General features: G+C 38.6%; 1 protein-coding gene across 1 annotated transcript in view; it reads left to right on the top strand.

Moving 5' to 3' along the window:
• Positions 1-8,810, top strand: part of LOC136676486 (sodium/hydrogen exchanger 5-like) — a 33,810-nt gene extending 25,000 nt beyond the window's left edge. Inside the window, exons 8-16 of the mRNA XM_066653554.1 lie at positions 271-360; positions 1,363-1,433; positions 2,206-2,332; positions 6,208-6,299; positions 6,404-6,530; positions 6,956-7,105; positions 7,492-7,564; positions 7,899-8,030; positions 8,179-8,810. Of these exons, the coding sequence (XP_066509651.1) occupies positions 271-360; positions 1,363-1,433; positions 2,206-2,332; positions 6,208-6,299; positions 6,404-6,530; positions 6,956-7,105; positions 7,492-7,564; positions 7,899-8,030; positions 8,179-8,699 (1,383 nt within the window). The 3' untranslated portion in view covers positions 8,700-8,810. The remainder of the gene's footprint in view (positions 1-270; positions 361-1,362; positions 1,434-2,205; positions 2,333-6,207; positions 6,300-6,403; positions 6,531-6,955; positions 7,106-7,491; positions 7,565-7,898; positions 8,031-8,178) is intronic.
• Positions 8,811-23,165: the final 14,355 nt, after the last annotated feature.

Here is a 23,165-nt window from a genome sequence, read left to right as displayed (position 1 = left end):
TAACTAGCCAGGAAGGGGAAAGTATTAGCGAGCATTAGCTCAGTTAACCTTTCTTATGAGGACTGACTGGTATGGTCTAATGAAGAATATCCTTCATTCCTCAAGTCACGAATAGATATCATTTCTGACGTGTTCGTCTTTAGGAAATGAAAATGATATTGTATGTGCATAATTGAAGTTGTGTGGATATTGCAGATTGTGTTGACACAGTAAAACGTCCGTGGCCTATTGATTATGAGTGATGGTTTTCATGCTCTCTCTGTCACACAGGGCCTGACCATAAAACCTCTGGTGAAATGGCTAAAGGTTCCTCGAAGCACCAACAGAAAACCCACTATTAACGAGGAGATTCACGAGCGTGTGAGTCAACACACACAGGACTGATCTCTGTTTCTCATTCTCTTGTTTTCTGTCTCTCCCTTTGTCTGTCTGTTTCAGTTATGCTATTCCTTTCTCTCTTTTTCTTTCTGTCATTAAAACTCTCCCTCTCACTTCCTCTCTCTTTTCTCTCTCATTCTCTCACGCTTTCTGTCTGTATCTCTGTTTGTCTTTGTCTTTCCCCCAGTCTCTATCTGGCCATATCGGTCACGGTCTATCTGTTTCTCCTTCTCTCTCAGGCATTCTCTGTCTGCCCCCTCTCTCTGTAATTGACCATATCTTCACTGATAGATACAGCAGCTGTAGTTAAAGGTGAATGATACAGGACTGATGTTGGATTTCAGTCTGATGAATTAATCATCAGAGCTGTTTTTGGCCAGGGTACACACACACACACACACACACATTAACGCTCACATATAGAAACATTTAGAAAGATAGACGTTCAACATCTCAACTAGGTGAAAGACCCATCGGGGCTTGGGAGCTGGGGGTTTTAGAGCCCTGCTGATGCTGCATCCTCCACACTCTCTGAATGTCATGAATCCTCCTGTGTGCCTGATTCCTGAGTCCTGCTGAGCATGCTGGAACACCTGCTAAAGATAGAGCAGGCTCCAGCATGACTGCCCCAGCCAAACCCCAATGTTTCAGGGTTAGAACGAAACAAAAGTTTTCACACTTGACCAATCACTCTAAATTCTGGTGTGGATCAATAATCAGAAATAGCTGCTCCTCTGGTCCAATACAAAAGGCTATGACAAGAAAAGTGTAATTACAATGGATTCATTCTCTCTCTCTCTCTCTCTCTCTCTCTCTCTCTCTCTCTCTCTCTTTCTCTCTCTCTCTCTCTCTCTCTCTCTTTCTCTCTCTTTCTCTCTCTCTCTCTTTCTCTCTCTTTCTCTCTCTCTCTCTCTCTCTCTCTCTTCTCTCTCTCTCTCTCTCTCTCTCTCTCTCTCTCTCTCTCTCTCTCTCTCTCTCTCTCAGGCCTTTGACCACATTCTGACTGCAGTTGAAGACATTGCTGGTCTCAATGGATATCATCACTGGAGAGACAAGTTAGTTCCATTTGGAATATTATTGTTCATGTTCTGGGTATACAGTAAATTACATATAAATATATGAATATTTAAATTATAATATATAAAAAAAATAATATATGTCAAGTTAATTTCCAAACAATTTGGGAATGTAAAAATAAAAATATTTTCATGATGTACAAATCATTTAGGTCATATATCAGGTTTATAACAGGCAACATTTCAGATAATAAAACAGAGAAATATTATTTGTGTACATTTTGAATTTGACACATTGCAAAAAAAGGGTAAATCTCAGGGAGTCTGAGTCATTTAGAAGTAAAGATGGGGATGGGTTCACCACTGAAAGACTGCAGGCAAATAGTGAAACTATTTAAAAGTCTCGTTTCTCACGTAAAATAGCAAAGTAACTGGGGAGTTCTTCAGGTAGGTGATATAATTAAATAATTTTGAGAATTCAGAGCAATCCCAGAGAAAGTCAAAACCCAAAACCGATATAGCTGCCTGTTATCTTCAGGCCTTCAGGTGGCCCTGCATTACAAATAGATATGATTCCTTTGGAAATCACTTCATGGGTTTAGAAACACTTCCAAAATCCTTTGTCTATGAACACAGTTAGATGCTACATCCACAAAGTTAGAAGTCCATCGTGTGAAAAAGAAACCATGTATAAACAGAATCCAGAAACCTTCTATGGGCCAGACATTTTGTGGTACTTCCTAATTTAGAGGCTTACATAAAGTCATATGACAAAAAAGTGTATTCTGTATGTGTGCTCTAATGTATGCAGGTGGGAGCAGTTTGACAAAAACTATCTGAGTAAGCTGTTGATGCGCAAGTCTGTGTACCGTAAGAGTGAACTGTGGGAGGCCTATCAGAAAATCAACATCAGAGATGCCATCAGTGTTATTGATCAGGTAAGCATCCTGTAGGTCCAGTTTTATTAATCACAAAACCTCCTGGAAACACACAAGCCTAAGGTCATCATCCTTAATTACATAGTGAGCAAGAGAGGTATACAGTGTCACAGTTTTGGACATTTGTTTGAATCCAGTACTTGAGGAGCTAGACTGGTGTTTGTGATCCAGAACTAAATCATCCATTATGTGAGCCTGATCTCATTCATGATCTCCTGGCTGAATGCCATTAAATCCTCACAGAAAATGTAATCTAGTCTGAAGTATTTTCAGTAGAATGGAACATATTACTGCATCAAAATGGGACAAGCTTGAGAACAGACCTGCTGTATGAGCTAGTGTCCAAAACCTTTGGTCATATGTTGTATACATTTTGTCGTATGTGCTGCGAAGCATTTCCGGGGGGAGTTTTGGATAAATCAGTGATTGTTTGGGGGTTGTTTGATGATGTTGTTTGTTTGTGTGGTTATTTGTTTACTCCAGAGTGTTTGTGTTAGTCTGTTTGTTTACATAAAGTTTATGCCAGTGACCATAATGTTGACTTCATAGTAATGACTTGCACATTCATCTGGAGTGGGTGCACTCTGGTTTGTGGCCACTAGATGATGCTGCCCTTCAGTAAATCACTTTTTTATGGTACTCTGTCCTCAGTTTACTGACCTCTCCCCACGTTTTTAACGGGGACATATTCTACCCCTTTTTCACAAGTGACACAGTCCTCTGGTGTTGAAATCACCAAAAGGATCCAAAAAACACAATTTTCTAATCCACCCTGTTCAGAACGACCTGTTTTAGCACCTGTTCCTTTAAATGAGAATGAGCCACGGCTGACCTGAGACCTGAGTCTCAGTGTGAAAGCCCAGGTGTGAGGATCAAGAAAAAGAAGCACTGGGTTTTAACCATTTTCACTCAGTTGTCATTCTTCTCCGTTCTTGTTTGGACAGATTTAATTAGAACTTGAATTTCTCCACGCTCGGTTTGTTTGTTTTGCTTGGTTTAACATTCCTTGTTTACTGACGTAGGCAAACCACAAGAAACTGGCTGAGCTGTCTTTCCGTCCAGATCCTGAAATTAATGTGTAATTGCAATGGAAAAAGTGATGATGTTTTTATATATAATATGTCTCTTTTATTATGGAGAGTGATAATAACAGAATGGCATTTACAGTGTACTTTGTGTGTCTTGATAATGTCTAATCTCTCTCTTTCTCTCTCTCTCTCTCTCTCTCTCTCTCTCTTTCTCTCTCTTCCCCTGTCTTCTGGTAATGTTTAAATCCAGATATAAATATGTGAACAAGAAGGAAAAGGGGATCATTTCTTGAAGGTTCTTCTTAATTGTGTTGGAAATTGTACAACGTTTCTTAAAAAAATACATCTGGCATTTAGTGACTATGAGATTTCCCATGGATTTTGGCAGATGGCAGTGCATTTTAATAATTTTAAAGCACTTTATTTAATATGGTAAATATAATTTGGGGCGGCACGGTGGTGCAGCAGGTAGTGTCACACAGCTCCAGGGACCTGGAGGTTGTGGGTTCGATTCCCGCTCCGGGTGACTGTCTGTGAGGAGTTGGTGTGTTTTCCCTGTGTCCGCATGGGTTTCCTGCGGGTGCTCCAGTTTCCTCCCACAGTCCAAAACACACTTTGGTAGGTGGATTGGCGACTCAAAAAAAAAGGGTCTGTAGGTGTGAGTGAGTGAATGTGTGTGTGTGTGTGTGTTGCCCTGTGAAGGCCTTGCGCCCAATGATTCCAGGTAGGCTCTGGACCCACCGCGACCCTGAACTGGATCAGCGCTTACAGATAATGAATGAAATAATGAATATATTTGATGTGTGTGTGTAGCAGTGGCCTATCTTTCAAATCAAATCAGAACTTAATAAAACAATTTACACGTGCCGAAACTGTACTTTAAGGAATTGTGACTCAAAATGTCCTCTACAAAATACTGAGCAGGACGTTTAGGTTTAAAAAGTTATGTTACTACACAGACGGACTATAAACAGTATAATGTTGATAATACAAGATAAACCTTATAGTTTACAGTACTTTACCCTTTAAAATGGTGTTTGTAAAAAGATGAACATTTTATATTATAATCTGTCTGTGCCGAAAGACTGAGATCAGTTTAAGGTCTCATGGAGAGAAGGAATGACAGGTTCTTCGATCTCTCTGGCCTTGTGTGCTCCCTTAAGGAACTAATGCAGTCGCTTTCTCCCTCACTCTCATTCTCTGAACAGAAGAACAGAGGCCCTGAGGTCTCTCTCTCTCTCTCTCTCTCTCTGATTCTAACTTCATAAAGAAGAAGATAATCCCCCTCTTTGTTGTCCACACTGACGCCGAAGTGTCTCTGGCTCACTGTGAAACTCTGCTACCTGAACACAGCCACAGCAAAGATACTGATCAAACACCCTGACATCAGAGAGAGAGAGAAGAGAGAGAGAGAGAGAGAATTAGAGAGAGAAGAGAGAGAGAGAGTGGCAGGCAGGCCCCAGGAGGGCAATAATCAGTATGAATGCTCGAATTCAGATATGTATTAATCCTCTGAGAGGAATGAATTACATCAGGAGACTCATGAGACACAGATAGAAAGACTCATGTTCATTTTGGCCCATGGCCAGCGGTAGAAGGGCCTCAATACTTTTTAATATAATATCTGTCTCTTGAATTTAAATGCCACTGTCTTTGTTTAATGAAGTTGTGTGAACTTTAAGCTTTTTTTCCAGTTAGTCTAAAAGTCTCTCCTTCTGTCTTTTTCCCCTAATAGTTTCTCCAGATCATACTGACATTACTCTCTGAACTGAAAGCACTCAATTCAAAAGCACCCTGCTGATTGAGTCTTTTAATGTAATTAATATCCGTGGTTCTAGGCCAACAAGAATATCTGCTGTTAAGGCCTGACCTGCAACTGAAAGCCAGCATCCCAAGCTTACGCTCACAAAACAGTAATGGAGCTAATAAGTGTCTGGTACAGTATAAGGGTTGACAGAAATTGTCACCCACCACTTACAAGTTGCAGAGAGCCATTTCCTTTTACCTTGAGTTTCGTAGAGCTCAGCTTCCTGAGCAGAGTTGTCCTGTTATATATAAGCAACACGAATGGTATTCTTTCTCCCTGACCATCCATAGAGTGAGAGAGAATATATTTTCGGTGACTAGAAAGGAAGGGTTTGGTGGGATTTGAGGAAATGTTTTTGAACTTACTATTTCAATGTTCAGCAGCAATGTTTTCCACTTTTTTGTTCCACTGCATGTAGTGCTCATATCATCGCTGTCCAATGAAGGACACGTATATCCATTTTTGTGGATATTTAGTTTACTACATCATCTGAACACAACACCTGTTCTTCACACTTTGTGAAAATGTAATGATAAATGGACCAATAGAAATGCTCCCAACGTTTTTACATAGACTCCCATTAAATGTACCGAAGGTTTTTCCTTCTCGTGTAAAGTTGCTGTTTTGGAGATGCATGTTCCTCATTGGACAATGACAAAATGCGCAACTTGTTTTTGTTTGACATTGTATCTGCATATTTCTGTTTCAAAATGTGTTTCAATTCTGCAGACTGCTGAGAGACAGTGCAGAGAACTGCAGTGGTTTACCTACCCTGATTAGCCATGTCGAGAGTGATTACCAAGCTATAAACCAGAGCTGTGTGTGTATGTGTGTGTAATGGGTAAGGGGCAGACACAGGTCCCATATTAATGTCTGTCTGTTGTCCATTGTGTCTGAGAGCAGTTCATTTTTATAGCGGGCAATATATAGGCGTACAAGCCTTGAACTCTAAATGGAGGCTCCATACACACACAGCAACATGTCAATGCACTCACAGGGAGAACTAGGCAATGACTCCTTTCCTCTCTTCTGTCTGCAAGGGGGGGAACATTTTGACGTCTGCTAGACTCTCGCTTCCCTCTATGGCCAGTAGAACATCCTTCCCAGAGGCTACAAACGTAACCAACTACCTGTAAGTGTTTGTGCGATGTACAGTTTGGATGCCAAATTGTATTATTATCAGTTCTGAAAATCAACAATCTTAGTCTCTTCATAAGTGTGGATATGTGTTTACAGGAGGGAGAATGGCAGCGGGGTGTGCCTCGATCTGCAAGTGATTGACACAAATCCTGGTGCAAAGGTCCAAGAAGAGACAGAGACCCATCATGTGCTGGCTGGAAACCTTTACAAACCCAGGAGACGGGTATACATGCATTTATTACTGCAAAGCTTCAAAATATTTGTTTTCCATTCTGTGTAAATCACCCTTCCACTTGCGAAGCAACATCTGGACCGGGCGTATAACTCGCACACTCACACACACATTTAGCAGCATTAACATTCTCCATACAGGGGCATTGCTGATTGCCTTTAATGTTTTAAAAGTTCAGTACTTTAATTCAGCGACACTTTGTGTCCTTTTTTAAATAGCGTGAATCTACATCCAGAAAATCAAGTGAATCACTCAAACAAACCTTTTTAATAAATCAGTTTTACAGTGGCACTGATTTGTTTTCTAAGAAATCATACATAGAATTAATGTGAGGTCAGGGGTTTGTTCCCTGATGCTCAGAACTGTAGTTCCATAAACAAAGTTTAATATCTCTTGTCCTCCCACTCCTCCTGCAGTACCAATCACACTACAGCCGCCACTTCATGACAGCAGGGGATCAGGAGAGACAGGAGAGGGAGGTGTTCCAGAGAAACATGCGCAGCCGCCTGGAGTCCTTCAAATCCACACACTACAAACGGCACAAGAAGGACCGCAGCCAGAAAAAGGCAAGAGCTCAACATCACCCCAGCCATCTGCTTCTGCTCTTAACCCGCAGGGTCAACCCCACAACACACAGCTGAAACTTCTAAGTCGCGCTAAGTCATGCTCTATCCAATGTGAGGTGGTGTTTATGCCTCATGTGTGTGTCAACTGGCCAAGGGCATATTGTGTGTGTGTGTGCGCATACATATGTGTGTGTTTTGAATGGTCTGATGGGATGACTTTGTAATGGCTGAAGCAAAGAGAGAAATAAATAAAGATGAAGACAAGATAAATCAATGCCCATCTTATTTTTCACTGAGGATACTCTACTGGTTTTTGCACCTGTGATATTTATAATAAGTCTTTTCTGTTGCTCAAGACAAATTTGTTATCTATATCTATTTTACAGCGCAGAGGCTCAGATGCAAAAGAGCAAGATGCCAGTGACAAACCCAGGAGGAACGTCAGCTGGCAAGACAAAGGTAAGCCATGTGTTTACAACAGAATTTTAATATTCTTTCATAAAATCTGGAAGTATTTCATGTGCACAGCCCCCACATCTGGTCATATTGTTAACAAATGTAGTAAAACATGGGCTAGGTTTAACTCAGACTTAGGGTTATATTATGCCTTATTTTTTTGGTTTTGAACTGAGTTTAATATAAGGACGAGGTTTAGAGTTAGGAAGATTAAAGTGATGATAATTAAAAAATAGTTACATATATAATGTATCTTAAATTACTAAGGTTATATAGAAGCTGTGTCTCAATATCTAAATTTGTACTGGTAACAAAGTTTGTATTTATGTGTCCGCAGACCCTGTGGTGGTGCCACTGGAGTCTGATGAGGACAAAGGAGAGCATTCAGAGCCAGAGAAAGACGAGGATGTTGGCATTACATTTGTGGCTCGCAAAGCCCCAGACACACCAAAGGAACGACCCAAATCAGGTGCGGTAGAAGATCAGCGAAAACTCTGATAAAAGTCCAAACCTCTATTGGATGAATGGCATTTCAGAAACAGTGTATATTCTTTTTTCTATTTTTTTTAAACCATTTTTAACTATTAACTATTTTTTTATGGTTTATTGTTCTACAGTGCCAGCTGCTTTGGAGGTGTGTCAGAGCCCATCTGTGGCCCCTCCATCTCCCACCTGTGGAGAAAAGAACCTACCATGGAAAGGGGGCAGTGCCCTGCCTCCATGTGTTTCCGTGGAGGCTACCAAGATTATCCCCATAGACCTACAACAGGCCTGGAACCAGAGCATCTCCTCCCTGGAGAGTTTGTCTTCTCCTCCTGTACCTCAGGAGCCTCAGCACCCTCGGGTCAGTGCCCTCTACAGGCTAAGTGGACCCCTGAGACCACCACCCCCTCCCCCTCCTGCCTTGGGCCAGTTTCGCTTCCCAGGGGGCAAAGAGGAGGAGGAGAGCACCCTTTCTCAGCAACAGCAGGAAGTGCAGCCTCTAATGCCATCCACAAGGCCACCACCTCCTCCTCCTCCACCCTCCAGCTCAGGGCCTTCTGGGAGGAGGAGGAACCCATGTGTGTACCTGAGGAGTCTGGTAACGACGCCACCATCAGGCAGCGAGCCACATAGCAGAGGACCAACACAGCTGTAGACATTCCTAGCTTTCTTCCTCTGTACCCCTCCCGTTCTTTCTCTTTCTCTCTCTCTCTATCTCTCTCTCTCTCTATTTGACGCTCTCTTTTTTCAGGGCTTTCTTGACACGTTCCTGTAGGCTCAAACAATAGCCTCAGGTCTTTCCCATGCAATTTATTTTTTTACACCTTAAAATATATTGCATACTGAAGAAACAAAAAAAACTGGCAGCTGCAGACAGAGCAGTTACTCTTACACTGGGAAAACCATTTAATTTTTCATCTTTTGTTTGAAGTAAATGCCCTCAAAAAGTTAATTTATGTGAAGATATTACCACTACTGAAATATATCAATCTAGACCACATTACCAGGGCCTTTTTGGGTGCGTCTGTTAAACAAGGTTTTTTTAACAGCCAGTTCACCCTCTAAACCTTTAAAACCCAATTTTAAAAATTTTTAAAGAAAAAAAAACTGGCAGAATCTCTGATTGCTTAATGGCTATGGCTTAACTGCTTAACTTTATTCTTCGACTTCACCCGTCCATCCAAAAACAAAACAAAAGCCAGAGACTAAGGGGCATTCACTGTGGCCAAGCCTCCCTGTTACAGCCCAGATTCCATTTTGTGAGGGAAATCTTGGCTGAAAAAGCAGCCCATTTTCTCTCAGTGCTGCACACAGGGAAAGGAACCAGCTCCATGTGACCAGTCTCTATGTCTCTGCTGTCTTATTTAATTTTGGGCACAATGCCAGCTGCCTCAATAATGCTGTCCACACTTTATATATATGAACTCTGGTTATATATACATACTCCTAGGCGCCACAGGCTTAGATATGCATCATAAAGGCAGCATGATGTCTTTAACACACATGTAGTTATGAGCAATCATAAAATCTTCAATGATAGTCACAGGGGGTTAAAGTATCTGTGCTCTTAATCAGCGAAACTTGCTGTGTTCTAAATGTTATTTGGCTTTGACACATAAACCTAGCACTATTCCCTAAGCTTTTTTCGTCATTGTTTTTGTCACAGTTTTATTTATTTACTTTTGCTTATTAATTTCCCTGTACATTGGGGTGAAGCTCATGGGTCATTCTGCCATTGTGTTGGCACATAGAGTACAAATGTTAACGTTAATTCAAGTACAAAATATAGCCTGTTACACTAAACGTCATCAAAGTGTAACACAACCAAGGTTTTCTAAAAGTCAAGTCTAAAACCATTATAGTTTCTACATTATACTATTTCAATCATAATATTTTTGATCTTGTGATTCATAAATGATGCCACTTGAGGTGTTGGCAGGTGGATTGGCTGTGTGAAATTGTCCAGGCCACCGGGTGTTCCTGTTTTGCGCCCAATGATTCGGAGTAGGCTCTGGACCCAGCGCAAATAAAAATTCAAAAAGCAGAATCATCCCAACAGATGCTTTCCTTGGTAATTTGGGAATAGAAGATAAAACATGTCAACTTTCATTGCTTTATTCTTATTTTGAATTCATTTTCTAGAAGTGAGAAACAACAGACATCTTCAGGGCTGTGGGACTCCCATTTGCCAAATCAATGACACATCAACCCCTGCATTAAACCACCAATCCACAATGGGTTTTTTTTTCCAATGACCAAAGTGTACAAGAGGAAACAAAATGAATGTATCTAGATGTGCTCTGTCTCTTGTTTCCTTATGCTGTCTTGTCTGTCACTGTATGTGTGATTATAAATGACTATGGCTCTTCTTAAGCAGTGCATTATGTTTGGGATGTAGCGGGATTCCATTATTAATTTAATGCTCAAAGTCTATGTCCTTATTAAGAATTAATCTAATTTGGGATTTTCATTGTACCTCTTTAGTTATTTACAGTTTGACCAACTGTACACCTGCACAAGAAGCTAAGAGATTGAAATATTTTATATTTTATGGTATTCTGTTCTAACCTGTCTGCTTTGTACTTTGAATATGGACTGCCAAAGAGACTCACCCAGAGAATGAAGTAGATTTCACCTTTCCACCTCTGTGTATGAGATACTAACCCTTTAGGCTTGTTGATGTAAAGTAGTATTATGCAAACATTATGATTTGCACTTTGAGATCAAAAGCCATTTAAAGTTAAAAATGTATGACTTTTAAGCTGCTAACATTTCATTTGGCTCAGTTGTGGAGTTCAGCATGTCTGTGTATGTTGTGCCTTTAGAACGAGCCTGAATCGTCCTGTATCTGAGGGGCCTTGTTAATATTTGTTGTGCCTGGCAAACAGTGTAGAGGAGTCCAGTTTTGTGCTGTCTCACTTAACCTTGCCATGTTTGCTAGATCGTCCCCCTTATCATTTTTTACCATTGAAAGTTGAGCTTTTCTGTTTTATTCACACACAACATAAGAAGGTGTAGAACATTGTAAATGTTCACAGGACCTGCTCTATTGCCCATCGGGTGTTTTATGGAAACTAGACAAAGAGTCTCTCTCTGTGCCAAAATGTACACTGTGGGTAGTGTTCAGGTTTAAAGATAATAAATGAGAAAGCTTTCTTAAAGTATTTAATGTGTCGTGTGTTTACTGATTTCAACTATGTTCTTGAAGCTGTCACTAACATTATGCTCCTCCTTAAAGACGCACTAATATTAACACAAACAACTACAGACACAACTCAGCTACACTGAACAATTTTGTAACATTCCTTTAAAAATATTTTTCCCCACATGCTGAAAAATATCTCAAAATCAAGAGACCACTGCGTTGTGTCAAACAGAAATTTTGAACTGTGTGAATCATTCCTCACTTTTCCGCTTATGCTTACATCATTAAGATACACCCTCCTGGTCCCAGCTGCTCTGTCCTGCACTTCAGAGGTAAAGGAGGCCTAGTGAGGGGGACTCTAGTGAATAATGAAGTGATCTTCCCTCCTTTCAACTACACAAACTCCCAGTGGTGTAGGTAGGGCTTTTCCAATGAGCCCCTACAAAGAGCTCCAGTGTATTTATGTGCTAATGTGCCATTTTCCTTCAACAAACCCAAACCAGTCATGGGGTCACTGCTAAGAGAACAAAAGTTTAATGTGAATGTCCAGTTTCTGTTTCCTGAATGTTCAAGTACTCTCTAGCTCTGCTTCTTTTTCTCTTCCCATTTAAATCCATTAGCCTTTCCACACTGTCAAATAAACCTTTACAATCAGTTTAAGAGTTATTGACCCTTATTTACACTTTTTTGAGTAACCAATCCATCTACCATGTGTTTTTAGCACTAGAGATTATGAGATTTAAAAAGCCATTTATCTGAACAGTAAGTGTTTATTTGCTAAAAAAACCCCGAAAACATTAGAATAAAACCAAATCATATTATTCCAAAAAGATTGATATTGTGTATGAATGTGTTGTTTTAACATTTTCCAAAACCCTCCTTGTGACAGTCCAGTTTATTTGAGGTTATAATTCAATATCTAATTTTATCGGTTAATTAATAATGATTTTTAAAAAATGTAATAAAAATAAATATTTGTTTTTATTGTAATTCCAGTACTGTATTGCACATTTATATTATGAATACCTTAGCTCAAATGTAGGGGAGAGATTTCGCCCTTGACTGACTAATCAAATTAATCATATCCAATATTAATTTATTAATTCATATCCAATTTAGTGCGAAATAATTTTCTTCCCGGACCGTTGGGTGTGTTCTTAACCGCATATTTCCGCACTACGTAGCAATGGCACAACTAGTACACTACCACAGAGGTGCTTTTAGGAGTACGGAATGTACAGCTAGTGCAGTAGTGTGTGTGTGTTCGGACGCGGCCGTTACATTTTGCGCTGCTCGCTGCAGTAATGATGGGGTGTAATTTACGGCCAACATGGAGCCTAAAAGACCACGCTTATAAGTAAGATTTCCTCTCTGAAATAGTTTTAAATATTAGCTAACTAAATCCTTATGTGAATTCTGTGCGCTATAATCACACTAAACAAAAACAAATTATAGCTCATAATTATCGGTTGCCAGGTACACATTAAGTAGCAGAGGTTAATATTAGATACCCGTAGTTACATTAGGTTACCGAACCGAAATAACCAAAACGGTTATTTTGCTTTTTTATTTTGCCTTAGGACGTAACGTGCTCCTTCAAATTAAAAAATAACAAGCTGAGGTAATTTAGCATGTTATCACAAGGTTAGCGTTACCGCCTTAACCAAGGTCACGTCTCAAATGGCTCCCTACTCATTTATCTCATGCACTTCACAAGGGACTAAACTTTAAAACTGCACTAAATGGCAGCCTGTGGATCATACAGCTTCTGGCTAGACCTAATTTCTTAGTCAAATTATTTATCGAATTTATTTAGTCAAATTGTAAAACCTGTTATTTCTTGACCAACGTAGAGAGTAGGGAAGCTTAAAAACGGATTGTAGCTGTTTTCTCGGAACCCTATTGTTTTTGTTCAGTTTATTTTGTAATATGCTTGAAGAGGTAAGAAGTCACACCACGGCTGGGCATTACACATTTGAAACTGCAGTGTTCCAAATAGTCTGAAACAGGCTAATTCAGACAGCCAGGGTTTCTTACGTCATAAACGTAATCAGTCCCCATTAACTTGATGGATTTTAATTGGTGTACAGCTCAGTGGTAGAGCATTTGTTGGATTTTAATTATCAACCTATTGAGCACACGTCATGTTCATTCACTGTCATTATTCTGTTGAATTCCAAACATTAAAAAAATATTTGAAAGTAGGAAATGTGAAAAAATGTCCAAAAAATGCCCCACAGTCCAAAGGTTGGTGACTCAAGTGTCTGTAGGTGTGAGTGAATGTGTGAGAGTGTGTCGCCCTGTGAAGGACTGGTGCCCCCCTCCAGGGTGTGTTCCTGCCTTGTGCCCAGTGATTCCGGGTTGGCTTCAGACCTATGTCCAACATCTGAGAAGCTATTCCTTTATTCTGTTGAAAGTATGGAGTAACAAATCCCACAGACTTAATATTTTTATATTATTGCAGACCAAATCTGACATTAAAATGTTTAAAAATAAGTGAAGGACATGTCCTGAGGGCTCATTTCGGTGCTGAGGTTGCCATAAATACACTGCTCGAAAAAATCAAGCGACCACTTAAACAACACAATGTAACTCCAAATCAATCACACTTCTGTGAAATCAACCTGTCCAGTTAGGAAGCAACACTGACTGTGAATCAATGTCACCTGCTATTGTGCAAATGAAACAGAGAACAAATAGAAATGAGAGACAATTAGCAAGACAACCTCTCTAAGGGGTTCTGCAGGTGGTGACCACAGACCATTTCTCTGTTCTCATCCTTTCTGGCTGATGTTTTGGTCACTTTTACATTTTGTCAGTGCTCTCACCCCTAGAGGTAGCATGAAGCGCTGTATACAACCCACAGAAGTAGCTCAGGTAGTGCAGCTCATCCAGGATGGCACATCAATGTGAGCTGTGGCAAGAAGGTTTGCTGTGTCTGTCAGCACAGTGTCCAGAGCATGGAGGAGATACCAGGAGACAGGCCAGTACACCAGGAGAATTGGAGGGGGCCATAGGAGGGCAACAAACCAGCAGCACTACTGAGCCTCATTTTAATTTGTCTTGAGGGATTTTCACTGGATCAGCCTGTAATTTGATTTTCCACTTTTATTTTGAGTATTATTCCAAATCCAGACCTCCTTGGGATAATAATTTTGATTTACATTTTCTCATTGCATTCCACTATGTACTGAATAATTGATTTCAACTTGAATATTTCATTCATTGAGATCTAGGATGTGTTATTTTAGTGTTCCCTTTAGTTTTTTGAGCAGTGTGTATGTAGCACGTTTTGTAATTATATGTACTTTTTGTTGGGTAATTAAGTTCCCAGTGCTTTGTGATGAGATGTACTGGTGTTTGATATGGGAATACAGTTTGCAGTAATATGGTTGGGAGTAGCATTGGTTTGTCTGTTGACATGTTTTGGTCCATTTAAAGGCAGATGTTTTTTCCCCCAAAACAGTTCCTCTGGAATTTGCTGACTGTTTAGTATAACCTCTTGTTGTGCTGTCCTTTTAGTCTTGGCACTCTAGGGCATGTTACTATCCTCCTGCTGTGTCTGGTTCACCTTTGCAGGGCCATCTAGTTAGCTATGAATGGTACTTTGCAGAAAAGCACAACCAGACTTCATATGGGAGCAATCTAAATGAGTTAAACCCAGGGTACACTGCCCTTTGTCTCAGGTTGCATCTGTGTGTTTTATCTGGCAGCTACACTGTAGTTGGTCAGACTGTAGGACCCTTAAAAACTCAAACCTGTGTGAAGGCGTGGTAAGGTTTTAAACAGGTCTGCCTCTCTCAGAGGAAGCCAGGTGTCCGTAGAATTAAATACAGGTTTTGACCTTACTGTGAATGGCAGATCAAAAGTCCACTGAGGCTCAGAGTGCTGACACTAGATATTGCTTTAAGGGTTGACTAAAACGTAGTTATGTACAATGGAAGAAACACAGTTGATGGGAATATTTTGAATATTATATATATTATGTTTCCGCCTTAAGCAATTCAAAACAGGACAAGTAAGTCAATATTGCGTATGGAACAGGAATAACAATATCCTCATCTTGATTTTACTTTTCCACAATTTGCGTTGTTGCCAATGTCTAAAACCTCAAGATGCCATTCCTCTGCCATGAGCAGAGAGAGAAAGCCTAATATACCAAGACACAATGTTTTTTTTACCCATTTACAAACGCTGTAATTTACCCATTTAAAAACACATTCATAAACACATTAGGTAGGCTGGTTTTGAGCATGCCAATAGAAAAATCCTCTGAATTTGATTAAAATCATCACCTTTAAGTAAAAACAACCCAATACAACATTTTATAATATTTTGTAATCCGAAAGACCATGCTAATTAGCATGTTGTGAGTAGTACTGATAATATAATTTGACATAATGCAAACTCATATTGGCTCTTGTTTATGGATGCCCCTTTGCGTATATATATATATATATATATATATATATATATATATATATATATATATCTGCGGCCAGTATATTATTTGCAGGTATGTGTATGTTATTAGTTATCGTTATCAGTCCGATATTGGAATTTTAGCCAACATTACAATTGATAACTTGGTGCCTTTTTTGTGTTAGCGTATATGCACTGATGCCTGTAAATTGTCTGCTGTGTGGATGTTTTTCACAGTTTCTGCAGAGAACAGTCTCTGGGATTGAATTTCTCCGTTGTGAAAACAAATTTAAAATATGAGCATTGCTCAGTACACACACACACACACAAACACAGCAGGTAAGACAGAAAGATACTCTCAAACACCACAGTGCAGGAGCCCTTCTTATATAAAACACATGAAAATAGATATAGAGTCATTCAGCACCTGATATTATTACAGAAACGTGATGATATAAGATTACAAACACTTGCTCAATCACTCTGTCCCTCGCTCGTTCAGAGCTGCTTTATGCCACTCTCTCCCTGGCTCTCCAGAACAAACCCGTTGCTGCACTAATTAGCGCCTCCATTCATATATATATATATACAGTCCAGTCCCAGACCAGTTGTGTAAATATTTGTGTAGGAGGGGCCAAATAATTGAATAAGTAAATACATCATAATCTGTTGCCACTTATTAATGTTAATTAACAAATTGCCTGTGTAGAACTGTTGTATAAAAACAATTTTTACTATCAACGTTGTGCTGATATTCCGGCACATGGCTGGTGTCCTCATGCCTATGACTGAATCACATCTATGATATTTAGTATAATATCACATCCTCTCATAATACTGCTTAAGTATACAGTTTTTGGAATGTATTGACAGTGTTTGGAATGCATTGCCAATGCAACTAGCATAGTTCATTTTTTGTAACTGATTGTTTGCTGCCATTAACATTTACAAGAAGGATTTTCTAACATTGAAACATGTAGTGGACTAGCTGCCCCATAATTCATCGTTTATTATGCTGTCATCTCTTAGTCAGCTGTGCAAATGTAAACTAATTATAATCTCAGAGAGTCTTACAGAGTTTTATTTAGTCTGCTGCTGTAATCAGAAAATCAGTGTGTTTCAAATAGTCATGAATATCTGCTTATGAAACATGATCGCACTCAGAGCAAAAGTCTTTTGGCCCTGTCTGGCCTTTCAGCATGCACCAGACCTCCAAGAATAAGCCTATTCTTTCAGGGCATAATTGCGGGGCTACTTGGGGTGGAACAGAGTGCACTGCTCCCTCATGCACATTCCCCCCTTCCCCATTGGCTTACTGAAAATTGCTACCCGGGCTGGAAAACCTGTGCACATTCTTAATGGAGAGTTTGTATTGTCACTGTGCAGGGGATTGTCGGATATGTGCTTGCTGTGCTCAAGTGGATTTGTTAGACTCAAGAATAGGAATTTTCCATTTCAGGCTATGGTGGTGCAGCAATGCCTTCTTTTGACCAAATATTTTCAGTCTTTTTTTAAGTAATAGGCTAAGGCAACAGCATTGTTTACTTGGTGGTAACCTCAAATACTTTGACATGAAACACAAATTAAAATGTGTAGATAATATTTGCACAAACTTAAAGAACAGAGTAACACAGTGCCTTGTGGTCAACAGAAATGTATGCTCATGTATTAAATTTCCAAAACAGTAATCAATATGTACAAGCTATTTCTCAGCAACAAGAACAAAACAGAAAACGTATATTTATCTAGTAATTACTAGGGATGCATGAATACCATTTTTTTCCAACCGAGAACGAGTACAAGCATGTGTATATTTGTACATACCGATACTGATACTTAGCTACTTAGAATTAAGCATTCAGGAGAATTGTGTACTACTGTACATTTTTGTTTAATTAAAACCTTTGTTGTTAATTTCTGGAACTGTCCATCTTATATTAGCATTTTCTCAAATTACACCACCAATAATTAGAATTTCTCTCTGGGATCAATAAAGTATCTATCTATCTGTTAATTAGTATCATGAGGTGCAACAAGCTCTTGATATGTATTTGCACAGTGTTGTGCAATTTTGAGAAAACAGTTATATGATAATGGCTGGGAAGCTTATCTATGGTGTTGGAAATACACTTTGAGTAAAGGAAAATCCACTGCTCACTCACTGCCCCTGGGTTCTCTCTGTAGTCCGCTCTTGCTTGGGTTGCCATCACTGATTGTGAAATAATTCCAGAACGCCAATATTTTGAGTTGTCTGCTCATTAGCGCAGCAATATGCACTAGGCACAAGGTATCGGATGTTGGTATCGGAGTCTTGTTTGCGATTACGAGTACGAGTAAATGAACATGGTATCAGGCAAATAGTATTGGTATTCATACATCTCTAGTAATTACAAACAAGCGGTAATAATAAGTGTAATATCACATTTCTCAAAATTTCTCTAAATTTGCCTTTATTACAGTTTTGATTCTTTTTTGAGAGACTTGCTTTTGGTCTTTAATTTTTTTGTCCTATCAAATGAAAAGTCTCAATAACTCTTTAATTTCTGTGTTATTAGATGCCAACTTCTGATTTAATCGTTTATACCTCCACAGAAGCCTTAAGGTCTCAGTGGATTAGTATGTGTATTGTCACTCTAGTCTTAGTTATAACACAGTCTTGATGAATATGTGAAATATAAATATTTGTAAAAGAATATGCCATATTATTACATCTGTAAATACTCTATGACTTTTAGAAGCACAGTATGCAATGGTCTTGGTCTCGCTATCAAGATGTTTATCACATTTGATTTTTACTTGAATACAGTGTTTGTTTGTGCATGTGTCTGCACCCTAAAGAGAACACTTTTTTCATTCATGCACATTACCTCTACACAGTCCACCATGCTGGAAGAAGAGAGATTCAGAAAAGCTATTAATTCAGTGCCTAGACACACAGGCACACAGAGGTTATGGCCCCTTACATTAATGTGCATTTATTAGTCATATGAAAGGGCTTTGGTCAAAGTGCTGGCTGCAATGGTGCAGCAGTTTGACCCTTTCACTTTAGACAGCTTTTCATTTACTTCTTTGTTGGGGTGCTGGTAGACTGGAGATGAGGAAATTATTCTTCAGGTGACAGCTGAAAGGGCTGTTTTGCTTGTGATCAGAGCTTAATGTATAATAATAATAATAAAAATAATAATAAAGAATGCAATTCATTATTTATACTTGTAATAATCTTGGAATAATAGCTAAAAGGTGCACATTTAGGTGCTGTTGTCCTTAGAATGAGAATATGTCCTATTATTTATGGTCTGGAAGTTTTACATTGGGCCAATTTAATTAATCATTTGGTGCTAAATTCTATTCAAAGCACTCAAGGAATTTAGAAGCCTTGTAGTGCTTTCAGTCATAAGGAAGATATTCATGCCAAATCTGATTTTATTGACAGAGATATATATTTTTTCTGCTACCTTTAAAAAAAAGTCTTCTACACAAATGTATTTTGTAATTCAAATATAACCGATTGTATTATTATAATTCAATGATGAAACAAAATATTAAGACCTACAGCTGAACTAATAACATTGATTACCTTGTAACTATGGTATGACAAGATCTGGAAAATAATAGACATTAAGCAAATAATTGGTTCTCAGTGCTGATGTGTTGGATTTGGAAGAATTGTACAGGCTTGAAGACCTGAACCACTTTGATGAGGGCTAAATAGTTGTTCTGAGACATTTTGGCTTTAAAGGCTAAGCACCAGCTATATGAAAGTGTAAATATGAAATATAAAATAAGTGTAATATATGAAAGCTATATAAATACATTGGAATTTGAGTTCCTAACTTGTGTTTATTGATAGAAAACATGTTATTTCTTACTAATTCAAGGAATAAGGTTTAAAAGACAGTTGCCCCCCCCAACTGTGTTCGGAAACTCTAATAGGTGTCTTGCCTGTGACGTAGATGGTGGACAACAACTCTAGAAGTTTAATGCAAAGTGACGAAAAGGTGTGTTGTTATTGTTTGCTGCAATAATTCAATGTACAGTGGGACATCTGTGCACAAATGGCCCAAAGATCCCAAAATATCCAGAAAATGGACTAAATTTGTCAACTTTAAACGGCACTTTGGAAACGACCATCCGCTCACTCCGTTATCTGTTCTGGTCATTTCACTGGCGCTTTTCCAACAATATGGGCATGTAAGGAAACCAACGAAAGGTGTTCAAGAGCCTCTGTAGCATGGAGGTAAACAGGGTAAGTACACTTACTTCGCATGTTTTAATTGGTGTTAGTTAATGTTAGCTTGACTTGCTAAACTCGGTGGCTCAGATTATACTCGGCTACGTAGTTGCATTACGGAGGTTTATAGTGTCGGATGAATTCGAGTTCGACTTCGATCACATTTACAAGAATAACGGTACCTCTAAATTTGAGTTTAGCTTATTGCTAGGCTATTGTCATGAATAATGTTGGTTATTTAGCTAGATACTGTCATAACAGTCAGTCATAACGGTGTTTTACCACGCCGTTGTTCAGTTGTTGTCCACTAGTGACGTCACGGTTGCGTTCAAGAATTTCCGTAGCGAGCTCAGGTTTTTCCGTCAATTTAATAAATTGTCAGTTTTAAAGCAAATTAAGCATGCTATTTTCATTTTAATTCATACTTATATATGTCAGTAACTAAAATAATGTGAAATATTCATGGAGGTCCATTAAGTGGTGCTTAGCCTTTAAATGTGAATGTCTGTAGGTAAAAGGTCAGCAGTGATGAGTATCCTACTGGTCAGAGAGGTGACAAATTATGACCTTGCAACAGGTGTATTTAATGTGCTTAATGTTTTGCGTCATTTGAGTTATTATACTTTTTTTTATGCTCTTGTCTGTTCTGTCTGGACTGTCACCCGCACACCTATTCATTTCCCCACATTTTTCCTATTCAATGACTTTATGAAACTCTTCAAATGTTCAAATGTATTTGTCCATTTATACTCAAATACTCTAATATATTGATAAGGGGACTGCTCAGGACTCTTTGGGAAGTACACAGAAAGACTTTCCATATTACGTTCCAATATTTTCTTATTGTAACTGTGTCCACTATCTGTAATTGTTTACTGTTAGACCTCTAATAAAAGGAGGCTATGTTAAAGGGATTAATTAGAGTAATTCAAGGCTTCTTTCCCACTCTGTTTAAGTCAGAACCAAAAGATCTGATTAATTACTTATGCAGGAGGAATAGTGAAGTTACACTCTTAAATAATTTTAATATATAAATAAATTAATTGTCTCAGAATGTATTTTCTGGTTGTCACTGACTGGCTCTCCCCAAGGAGATGTCTTATTGTATGTGCTGTCAGGGTCCGTATTAAAGAGTTAAAGGGGCGTCATGCCTTGGGGACCAAGTGATTCTCACTGTAACCAAGATTTATTCAATGATGGTGACTCTTAACTAATCTGTGTTTATCTCGATGAGGGACAGGGTTTATATAAATGTAAGTTTAGATTTTGGTTTGAGGCATGATATTTTGGGACAGGTTTGAGATTTAAAGATTTTGTGAGCCAAGGTTTATTAATCAGTATCTAAATATTGTGCAGCTTTATGTAAGATAATTAATATTGAAGAGGTGCAGAAATAGCAAAGACTTGTGCAGTCATCAGTGTCTCAGACTGATATCTTTAAAGCTGTTTATTAGGTTTGTGAGTTATACTACTGCAGTTTTTTAACTGAGCTTTTTTGTTGTTGTTGTTGTATTCTCATTTGCTCTTAAAGGTTTTCAGATGCACAACTATATTCATTGTTAGGGTCAAGCAGATATTTAGACCCCTCAAATATTTTAGATAAGTGCAGTCATGCTGTTGTTCTTATTACTGTTGCATTTTATCTTATGTGGTTTTAAATCACATGATTCAGCTAATCCTCTTTGTGTGGCTTTGGAGGAAATACTACAGAAATGCTGCATTCAGGAAGTAATTTCTTCAGGAATAGATGATAATGAAACTAAATTACAGCAAAAAAATATACAGCAAAAAGTGACAAAAGTCTATAGATTTTATATAAAAAAGGTCTGAGTCAGGATTGGGTTTCAAATTTACCAGCACCACATAGATTTATAGAAATCTTTGTGTCTAATATATATATTATAAATTAAGCATATCCATTGATATGGACACTTCAATTAAAGCGTTCACTGAACCTTTGCAGATTTTTTTTAATCAAAATATTGCTGACTGAGAGTAGCCAGAGTAGGCTACTTCAGTCATGGTAAAATTTAATTAATGAAACCTTATATTAAAGTATTCTTGAAAACTTCAAAGATGTAGCCACATTGTACGGGTAAGGGACTATGAAATGTTATTAGAGCACCTGGTATATAAACACGAGTACATTTTCAGCCTGTAACCCCAGGTGATGATAAACTTGACAGTCCTGTCTGAGCCCGTCTTGTCACAGAGATCCTGACAAGGTCTTCCTGTTTAGTCATGATTCTTTTTCCTCTCAGCACTCAGTGGTCATTATATAGAGGCAGTGAATGTTTTAAAGCAAGTTGTAAGAGACTTTGCCTGTGTAGCAAAATGGTAAATAATTCTTCAGAGAGAGTTTACTCTGCTCCTGACATAGCCCATAGAGGTCCACACAGGAAGTCTTGCTCAAGCACCATTAAATCATCCCCAAATTTCCCATAATGTGAATAGCAGCTCACTGAGAGTTCTGAATGTTAGAACTGATGTAAGGAGAAAACCAGCGGTCTCACACGTGCTGCCTCTGACCCCCGACTTCCATTCATACACGCCAACTGTCAACAGTGCAGCCCACCAGCTGCCAAGTAGCTCAGACAAAAGTATTGTCCAGGGTATTAAACAGGAGAAGCAAACATGATATATTTAGCTTTGCTGCTGAGAGAAATTATTTCTGTGAAAAGGATACATTGTCTATAATTTGCTGTGAACATTAAAATGTTTTAAACTACAACTACAGTTGTATATGATTATTTCTAATTAACTTGTAAATTTTATAAGTATGTGGATGTTTAAAAGACAAACAAAATAGTGAATATTGAAGCAAATCCACAGGCTTTTAAGTAACTCCTATAGAGAATATTTAAGTGTCTTGTAACAATGCTGTGATTAACATCTAAACATTAATTCAAGACCTTTCTAAAGTCATAGGCAGAGTTTATTAAAACAGCTGTCCTTCAGGTTGCATAAACATTTCATGATGAATAGATCAATAGAAATGGTCCAAAAATGACTTGGAATAAAATGCTTTTACAGTGATTTCCATTGAGAGCCAAGAATGATTTTTTTCTCTTTTGGAGATACATGTTTTTATTGCACAGCGATGATATGTAACAATTGAAAAAGTGAAACCTGGCAGTAAACATAGTGTTCTGCCAGGTTTCCCTTGAAATCTGAGAGATGTGGGTATCTCCAACTTCAGAATAGTGTTAACTTGAAGTTATATTAGGAGTATGATTATTTCTTTGGCAGAAAGGCACTATGCTTTTTGGAGGGATAAGAAAGAGAGAGAGAGAGGGAGAGAGAGAGAGAGAGTCTGCTTTGAG

This window comes from Hoplias malabaricus, chromosome X2 (genome assembly GCF_029633855.1).
Source record: "Hoplias malabaricus isolate fHopMal1 chromosome X2, fHopMal1.hap1, whole genome shotgun sequence".
Classification (NCBI taxonomy): domain Eukaryota; kingdom Metazoa; phylum Chordata; class Actinopteri; order Characiformes; family Erythrinidae; genus Hoplias; species Hoplias malabaricus.
Note: the sequence above shows the minus strand (reverse complement) of the source record. Positions and strands in the feature narration are given on the sequence as shown.